The sequence below is a fragment of the Anarrhichthys ocellatus genome, unplaced genomic scaffold (genome assembly GCF_004355925.1).
Source record: "Anarrhichthys ocellatus isolate YVR2014 unplaced genomic scaffold, GSC_Weel_1.0 scaffold4, whole genome shotgun sequence".
Lineage (NCBI taxonomy): Eukaryota > Metazoa > Chordata > Actinopteri > Perciformes > Anarhichadidae > Anarrhichthys > Anarrhichthys ocellatus.
In genome coordinates, this window is record NW_022280034.1 from 1699506 (window position 1) to 1709605 (window position 10100).

At 41.0% G+C, this 10100-nt stretch overlaps 1 protein-coding gene across 1 annotated transcript in view; it reads left to right on the forward strand.

Moving 5' to 3' along the window:
• Positions 1-10100, forward strand: part of LOC116381110 (uncharacterized) — a 65861-nt gene that overhangs the window by 44105 nt on the left and 11656 nt on the right. The window contains exons 12-15 of the mRNA XM_031842951.1: positions 6288-6481; positions 7619-7689; positions 8741-8898; positions 9812-9956. Coding sequence (XP_031698811.1) covers positions 6288-6481; positions 7619-7689; positions 8741-8898; positions 9812-9956 — 568 coding nt within the window. The remainder of the gene's footprint in view (positions 1-6287; positions 6482-7618; positions 7690-8740; positions 8899-9811; positions 9957-10100) is intronic.

Here is a 10100-nt window from a genome sequence, read left to right on the forward strand (position 1 = left end):
TCATCACTCACATTAAGAAGACTCTACAGGTGAACACATGAACTCATGATATCACCATGAAACCTCACCACCATTTTTTGTAATAGAAGTTTTCTGAAACGTTCTGTTTAAATATGCAAATGAGGAATTGTCTAATGGCAACTTTTGGTGAATTTAGGAGAAATCTATAGACACAAACAGACAAAGTAGTAAAATAAAAACTTAAATGTGTATTTTTGGATGTTTTTCTTTCCACTAGTCTAAAATAAGACTCTCAAAATTGACCGGTGCATGAAAAAAACACAATATTCCTGTCGTCTCCGTCCTTAAACGTAATTTATTTAATTTTCCCCTCGTCTGTGACTCTGTTTCTGTCCTTTTCCCCGTCAATGATTAACTGAAACACATGTACACACACACACACACACACACACATTGTCCTGAAGGGCAGGAAACAATAAGGGATATTGATTAGATTAACTTGTTAGAAACCTCATTAATGACGTGAGCGTTGTCTGCCATGTGGAAGGAAACATTAGTGTGTCAAGGGTTGCTATTCTGGATCACGGCTCCGGAGCAACTCGGAGACGCCAATTAAGTCGCCAGCTTTCCAAGCTTTGTTGCCATAGTTACGGCACCATGGATACGACTCCATAGCTACCGCATTGCTCTTTCCTCCCTGTGTTCAGCACACACACACACAGTAACAGATGGATGTATACTGTATGCACAAATGTGTTTGTATGTGCGCTGGCGTCTGTGCTTGTGAGTATGAAGGAGAAGAGAACACAAAGAGACATTGTCAAAGAGAGAGACACTCAATTTAAATGTCTCTCTACCTGCATCCTGTGAGAAGGTGTGACCACAGCCTCCCACTACCGCTCCAGAAATAGCTGCAGCAGCGCTCCCGAAACAGCCGAGCAAAAAGTGGTCAGAGGAGCGGATCAGCGAGGAGATCCACAGAGAGGCCGGCAATCCAGTTCAAACATGTCCGCTGACATATAGACAGCTATTTAAACACCGCCGCCGCGTAAGAGGCCGCGCGGGGACGGACAAGACGTCAGTTGTTAGACACGTAAACACCACAGAGCAAAGGGAGACTCCACCTCCCAACAAACATGAATTACAGATTAAGAGATGCAGGTCTGGGAGAGTTCATTTTTGAATGTTTCAGCCGGATCATTGAGTGAATTCTGTCTCAGCTTTGAAAACCCCTGATGTGGAAGCAGAGCCTACTTGCTTAGTTGATGCATATTTCATCACACAGAGGACATTTTTTCACTCGCTGACTCTGTTCACTGAGATGAAGATCAAGGACGGACACCTTGTGACGGATACACTTCAGCTCCGTATTGATTCAGAGGATGCGAATGCTGCTTTTGTTTGCCCTTGTGCAAGTCTCGCTGGTAAATGTTTGCATGGTTAGTTTGTGCGTTTGCAATTTGCAGTTTGTAATCACAGGAAAAATAGTGTGTGTTGTCTTCTATTATATCCAGAAATAGAAACAGCTTCATTGCCAAAGGTTTTCACATACAAGGAATTAGTCTTTGTACAACGAGTACAGCAAGAGTCAAGAATCATATGAAATAGATTTTATTAGAATATTGTTTTACAATATGAGGATTTATTTGTCACCAATTCAGAATTGCACAATAAAATGCAGTTGTCGTCGTAACGCAACGTAACGCAGCGACGTAACGCAACGGCCCAAATTTAAATGGGCAATAAAATGAAACAAAAGTATCAAAAAGAATAAATAAAAAGAAAAACTGAATTATGTTTGCAAAGAAGAAATACAGTTTCATAGATACATATTCTATTCTATTCTATTCTATTCTATAGAGCGGCCCAGCATTGATTTACTAATTTACACCCAGATTGAGGCGCTCTAGTCCAGTCAAAGGCCTTCTGTGATAGAGGTGTGATTTCAGACACTAAAACAAACCATGAATACAAATTGTACATGTGAAATCTGGCTTGTGCACCTCATAACAGGTGCGTGTGTGTGTGTGTGTGTGTGTGTGTGTGTGTGTGTGTGTGTGTGTGAGCACGCAGTATTTTAACACAACGCAAAACCCGCCGGTGGATGTTGTTTCACACCCCCGCAGAGAAAAAGACTCGGCCACTCTCTCGGCGGTGCAGTTGGATTCACCCACATGTTATCCACTGGTACACAAACAAAGACACACGCACACACACACACACACACACACACACACACATGCTTCCTCATTCAGCAGCGGGGGTGTAGAGCGGAGGGAGAGAGGTGGTGGTGGTGGTGATGGCGATGGTGGGCATCTTGCGCCGAAAGAGAGACGCAACAAGTCGGAGATGCAGGGAGATCTGTGGACATAAACGGGGCGTAGATGTATGATGTGATGAGAGCAGCTCAGAGAACCATGTATGAGATGAGAGACGGACAGACGGACAAACCCCATCTGCTCTGTTATTCCTTTCATCCTGCTCGTCCATTTTAAATGGAGCCAATCATCAGTGAGCCGTCCACCTACGTCATGTCATATTAAATATTAGTACATCAGTGCTTTGTGTGGCGATAGACTGTGGTGGAAGAACTACAGGTAGTAATACCACAGTGTGAAAATACTCCGTTATAAGTCCTGCGTTCAAAAAATGAATGTAGTTGAGTAAAAAGTATATTTCCCTTTGACATGTAGGGGAGTAGAAGTATGGAGTATGACATGGAATTACTACTATTACTAGTACAAGTACCTCAATTCCACTTAAGTACAGTACTTGAGTAAATGTACTGTAACATGAGTACTGAAGTAATCCTGATGTTTGCTAAAACTTTAATTAGATAGTTCCAGATTTCAATCAAAATGTTGTCAATTTTGACAATTTTCCTGCTTTTCTCAAACATTTCATATCTGAGAACTTTGTCTTCTTCAGTTAAATGAAAAAACTCTCAAATTAAAGCATCTTTAGCTTAAATCAGTTGTGGTTTCATCGTTTATATTCAGCCTCTTGAGCACCAGAGAGGATGAATTCATGTCTTCTTTCTCTTGTTGCTACACTGAAGCAGCAACATCAGCACAAAGAACCCAGCATGCATTTCTTCCAACGGGTCCACCTGTTCAGTCCTTTCTTCATATTGCATCAACACACCTTTTCTCTCCTCCTTCCTCTCCTTTCTTTTCTTTCTCTTTGTTCTTTTCCTTGTCTTTCTTTTCTCTGTTTTTTTTGCTTCCTCTCCTTTATTTTCTTTTTTCTTTCCTGTATATTTGTCTATGTTTTCTTCTCTTTTCTTTGATGGTCTTTTTCATTCTTTTCTTTTCTTTTGTTTCCTTTGTTTGCTCTGCCCTCCTCTCTTTCCTTTCTTTACGATATGTTTCTTTCTTCATTGTATTTTCCTCTCATCTCCTCCTCTCCCCTCTTTTCATTTAATTTCTCTTAATTTATTTTCCGCTTCATTCTCCGTTCTTTCCTTTCCTCTCCTTTTCTTTCTTTTATTTTCATTGTATTTCCTTTCCTTTATTTAGTTGTCCTTACGTGTCTTTTCCTGTTCCCTTTATCTTTTGCTTTCCTTTCTGCTCTCTTTCTTATTGTTTCCTTTAATATATTTTCTTAACCTTTCCTTTCACTTTTACAGTTTTTTTTGTTTCCTTTCCTCTCCTTTCCTCTTTTTTTCTTTCTCCTCCTCCTTTCCTTTCCTCTCTTTTCCTCCCCATCTTTTCTTTTCTGAACCTCTTCAATTTCCTCTTGTTTCCTTTCCTTTGTTCTCCTCTTCTTGCTCATATTATTGTGGATAATGTTCTGCCATCAGAGAAGGATCAGCTTTGTCTCTGTCTCTCTGTCTCTCTCTCTTCTCCACCCCCCCCCCCCCCCCCCCCCCCCCCCCCTCTCTCCATCTCCTCTCCACTTTGTCTCTGTGTAGAATGGGATTCAGCAGTTACTAGGCAACAGGCTAGATGCTCATTGGTCTCTCTCTCTCTCTCTCTCTCTCTCTCTCTCTCTCTCTCTCTCTCTGGCTCCTGTTCGGGGTTAACTGCTGTTATGTACTGTTGGTTACTCATAGCGTGGTCTCGGGGGGGCTCGGCATCCAGTCATTTTTCTATTTTCGGGCTGAACTTTTTATCATGGGTGCCGCCTGGTGAGGTAACAGGTGGAATTGCCGTGTTGCCTCAGCAGGCGGATGCAGAGACGCTCGGCGTTGTTGCCTAAAGCGTCCATCGTCTCCTAATGTGACAAATCCCTCTAAAGTCACACTGTGAGGCGTTCTATAGAGGAGAGTAACACTGCTGTAGTAATATGTACACTAAGTATTGTCTGTGTGTCAAATGTTATACTTACAATACTGTCATATATATTCACTTAATAATATTTAACTGTACAGAAAAACAGAAGTTCATAAGGATTTTAACAAACAAATAAAAATAAATACTAATGCTAATAAAACAATAATGAATAAATCAAAAATATGCAGTAATACAAAAACAAAAAAGGATTTTACAATGTTTAAAAATGCTAATAAAACAGTAAAAGAATAAATCAAACACATAAGAAATAAAAGAGGGTTAGGGTTATTAGACATGAATATAAATGAAAATAAAAAAGACATTAAAACATTTAAAAGTTGGTATAGAAACAGTAATAAAATATATGAATGAAAAAAGGAGTAAACAAGAAGTTAAGATACAAACTTAATGAAATGTGATTAGAACACAGATAACAAAAGGCTGTCATCATCCAAACAAAAACATAAATATTCACTCTTCACTTTTTGAAGAAAGTTAGAAGAGACAAACATAAAATGACTTGTTTTGCGGGAAATACACACACACACATACATACACACACACACATACACGCACACACTCAGAGTGCACATGAGAGTAGTTAGAAAGAAATAAAGCTGCAGTCGAAGCGAGCCAGAGCTCATTTAGAGAGACGGCTCCGTTTCTAACGATGTGCTCACAAACGTCTGTTCACCAGCAGCAACTCTGAACACTGACTTCAATAAAGAACGAGTTCTGAGAACAGGACGGTGCTCCAGTTTCACACCGTAATACAAAGAAATATGAAGTATATGTCGGTTTATCACTCTCATCCTGGACTGTTTGTCAGCGATGTTCCCGGATCTGGTAATAATACAGTAATAAATTAAATATAACACATTCAAATCAGATAAGAGGTCCAATAGACACAGATGTAACTTAAATATAAAATAGGACGAACAATAATAATTCATCCTTTAAACATCAATATACCGGTAAATGTAAAGTTATTCGATAGTTACAGTATTGTTATTGCTGGTCCTTTAACATAATGTAGTGACAAATAAAGAAGCTTTTAACTGCAGAGACGAATGTACGAAAACCAATAAATCAGCACCGTTATTATTAAAACATGAATACAGATTCAGAAACCAGCACATTCTCAGTGATTTAAATGCGTAAATAAAACACAAATACAAAGTGAGTAATGACTATTAACTGGTTTACATCACACGAACTACAGAATTAGAATAGAAGGAAAAACTAAATAAAAACAGAAAGAAAATAAATATAAAAGATGTCAGAAACCAAATCCCATAAAATAAAATAATATGATCCATGTCCAGCAAAATGGGGCCAAACTCCTGTATAGTCCAGCTACAGTATACAACTACATCATTACGAAGTTTTTATTTTCTGAATTATAATTAAAAAATATAAAGTTTCAGAGAACATTAAACAATAAAGAAATAAGTCAAAAGTATACAGAAAAAGTTTGGATCTGATAGCAAGAATAAGAATAAAGGAGGAGTTGAATTAAATATTGTTCATATTATTGTATCATTTATCACAAAGTCTGTTATTGTGGGGCTTATGAGAGTCTGTAAAGCATCACTGTTACTCTTCCTCGCCTCTGTGAGGCTTCAGGAGGAGGAGGAAGAGTAACAGCGATGCTTCCTCTGTTTGTTCTCCTCAAAGCTGGAACTAGAGAGGAGGAGGTGTCACTCTTTAGCTGTTTGATGGAGGAGAGCGGAGACGGCTTCTCAGGAAACACACACACACACACACACACACACACACACACAGCTTCATTCACACAGAGCGTCATGTTTCTAACGATGCAACAAAGAGCTTCTGCCAAGACGCCATCAGTGGCCCGTTGGACATTACTCATGTGTTCTGTATGAAAAGAGAGAAGTTTCCCAGTCAGTGTGTGAAATCTGTGGCCCTCTTGAGTCTCAGGACGAACGATGATGATGTGTTCGCTAATGAGACATGACACATAAGTGTTGATCACCATGGGATCTGTTTATGCGCATTTTTGTTATTTATTTATTTTTTTTGTCTCCTTAGTGACGAGGAAGAGCTGCGGAAGTCGTTTTCGGAGCTGGGCGACAGCCTGTGTGACTCCAGCGCCTCCCGGCCGGTGAAGGGGGAGGGCAGCGCTGGGAAGCCGCTAACGGACGAGACGCATCCGTCCGGATCGCTGCTGTACAAGAACGGCTTCCTCGTCCGCAAAGTCCACGCCGACTCGGACGGCAAGAGAAGTACGGAGACTCAGGCTTTTGTTTTTTATATATATTTTCAAAATTCACTCTTGTTCTAGGAAACAGCAAAACAATCTCACCTCAAGAGTCCTACAACCCAGAAATGAGTCTCAAAGTCAATGTGTTTCTGGTTTAGATGTCTGAAATAAGCTTTAGAGATTTAAACATTTAGTTCTCTGATATAAAATAGGTCAGTAAATACCCTCTGGTGAGTTTAGAAGCTTTTAAACATCCTCACGAGAACACTAGTCCTCCTTTAGCTTAGTGGAGGAGACGTGAAGTCACGTGACCGCGGTGAAGTTCCTTTATAGACTAATGTGAAGTCACGTGACCGTGGTGGAGTTCCTTTATAGACTAACGTGAAGTCACGTGACCGTGGTGGAGTTCCTTTATAGACTAACGTGAAGTCACGTGACCGTGGTGGAGTTCCTTTATAGACTAATGTGAAGTCACGTGACCGTGGTGGAGTTCCTTTACAGACTAACGTGAAGTCACGTGACCGTGGTGGAGCTGCTTTATAGACTAACGTGAAGTCACGTGACCGTGGTGGAGCTCCTTTATAGACTAATGTGAAGTCATGTGACCGTGGTGGAGTTCCTTTACAGACTAACGTGAAGTCACGTGACCGCGGTGGAGCTCCTTTGTAGACTAACGTGAAGTCAAGTGACCGCGGTGGAGTTCCTTTATAGACTAACGTGAAGTCACGTGACCGCGGTGGAGTTCCTTTATATTCCTGTATATATTTGTGTTTTTTGATTTGTAGTTTAAAAAAAGGCAAACATGAATCAACAAAACAACTAGAAAGGCCGTTACCATAAGTAAAAAATAATTTGATATTGATCGTGTTTCAGATCTGCTCCAAAATGTAATGGGTTCTTCCTTAAGTCACCAAGTGTTTTCTGTAATCAAACAAACAAACAAACAGCTAAAGTTTGGATGAGGTAACAAAAATAGAAATGAGGAAAAAAATGAGAAATGAGCAGATAAAGTTTCTGTTCTTTCAGAAAGCACGACACCCAGAACAGGGCCTCTCTGAGGAGTTACAACCCGTCCTGAGGTCCTGGTCCCGGGGGGGAGTTCCTTAAAGGGGCTCATGTCCAAAACTACGTTTAACGTTAACACGTCTTCTCTTCTCAGCTCCGAGAGGGAAGAGAGGGTGGAAGACTTTCTATGTCATCCTCAAAGGGCTCATTCTCTATCTGCAGAAAGTAAGTCGCTCATGTCAATACAGACTATATTTTATGTATAAATACTTCAAAAGGCTGTGTGAGAAGCGATTTGTAACAGCTACTACTTGATATTCATTATTCAACCTTTAAAATATCAGGTGACTGCGTCTCCATAAACATCCTGTTTTTACTTTTCATGGCAGCAACAAACTTCTTTCTCGTCACGATGGAGATTCAGAATGTTCTTTTATTTTAATCAGGTCACCCGTTGCCATTTCTTCCCCAAAATGTTTATCTTTCAAAGGAAGTCACTTTGCTGAACCCATTTCCTGTTTACACTCTAAAAAGTGCTGTGACGTAACATCCTGGCGAGCTCTGAGTACTGTACTGAGAAGTTAAATGTCTCGTTACCTTGATTTTGGATTCGATTTCTCCTTAAGTTAATCCATTTTGTCCTGATAAAGATCATTTAACATCTGAGAACGTAAAGATGTGGCCTCTTTTGTTAAATAAAAAAGAGTTTAATACTTAAATTCCTCAAAGTAAGGAGGTATTTGTTGTAGTTTCTAAAATGTACCAGGACTATGAGGGAAGGATTTAAAACAATAGCCAGTATAAATCACTTTATAGTAACTTTAGAGGACCTTTTGAATACATCATTTGTTGTTATGATTATTTAACAGTATCACTGTACCTTAAATTTAGAGTCATTGTTTGATCAGCGATGGAGATTCAGAGACTCGTTCAGGGAGCTTTATATTTCTATAATAAAAGCAATCTTTTTTTAAATGTTTACATTCAGTGTGGTGTGAAGACATCGATCAGAAAGGGTATTGTTTCGGTATTGTTACAGATTAATATAGATTAATACAGATTAATCTGATGTTCTCCAGTCCAGATTCTAGATCAGAGGCTGTCGGTTGTTTTTCTGAAGGGATGCTTTCAATGCAGTGTTTTTCTGTTTTTTATGCAGCCCTTAACTCTCCTCCAATAAAAACATGTCCTTAGTTAGCTCTCCAACTGTAATAAGTGTTCAGACCCCTTGGTGTTAATCCGAGCGTTCATTTCTTATTCATAACTGCCGTGCCAGGGGGAGTACCGGCAGGAAAAACAGCTATCAGAGGAGGACCTGAAGAACGCCGTGTCCGTCCACCACTCTCTGGCCATGAAGGCCTCGGACTACAGCAAGAGGCCCAACGTCTTCTACCTGCGCACCGCCGACTGGAGGGTGTATCTCTTCCAGGCGCCGTGAGTAACGTGGAGAGACCCGCTGTGCACACGGACACCTGCACCTTAAGATTCAATCCGGATCTCTATTTATTTATTTATTTTTATTTCAAACCCTCTGAAGTCATTAAACCATCAACAATTCTAAATGTTCTTTTTTTTAATGAATCCAATAAACAAACCCATTTTTTGAACGTTTTAAACTAAAAACTCTTACCAGATCTCACCTGCTGCACCTTGAAGCAGCAGATCAATTACTCAACAGTCCCACACGGGTGTAGCACCAAGCTGTCCACGTACTTTTGGACCATGTGCTGTAGCTGTGGCTGACTTTAGCAAACAACACGCTGTGCCAGCTGTGCTCATGTGCATATGTGTTGTGCAGAACACATGCAAATGAGCACACGGATCAATGAAACACACACATGGGATGCATATATGTATGTACGTATATATGTGTGAGGGTGGATGTGTAGGAGGAAAGGTGGAGGTGAGCATGTGTGTGTTATCAGGATCCAGGAACTGGCACATGAGTGGCCACATGTCTCGGCCCCCCAGGAGGACGGGCTCTGTGCTCCAGTTGCAGCTTGCATTCGTCCCAGATACTGTACCCCTCTCTGTGTCTCTCTGTCCTCTTTGTCTCTCCATCTCTCTCTCTCTCTCTCTGTCCGTCTGTCCGCAGGGATTTAAGCAAGGCTGTCTGATTCAACCTGATATTTCTCATGGGCCCCTAATGGGTCCGTTAGTGTAAAACAGGCCCCCTTTTTTTCTGTCATGCGTTAATTGGCTCCGGAATAATTTCTTTGCGTTTTCTCCGATAATGATGCCTTTGATGCTGATGTTTGTAGCCGCGTTGTGATGTGAGCGTGTGAGAGGAGCTGATAAGTGTGTTTCAGATCTGTTTATGATATTGTTTTGTGTGTTATCCGTACAGGAACGCGGAGCAGATGCAGTCTTGGATCACGCGGATCAACACGGTGGCCGCCATATTCTCGGCTCCTCCTTTCCCAGCAGCCATCGGCTCACAGAAGAAGTTCAGCCGGCCGCTGCTGCCGGGGACGGTGTCGAAACTGTCGGAGGTATGAACGGCTGCTTGTAGTCCTACAGGGGGACTGGACCTGGGGCCTGTGCTGCAAAGCAGGATTTGGGGTCAGCGAGGTAACTTCAGGGTTAACTCTGGGTTTTTTAGTCCTACGACGGAGGTTCACTTCTTACCGGGGGGG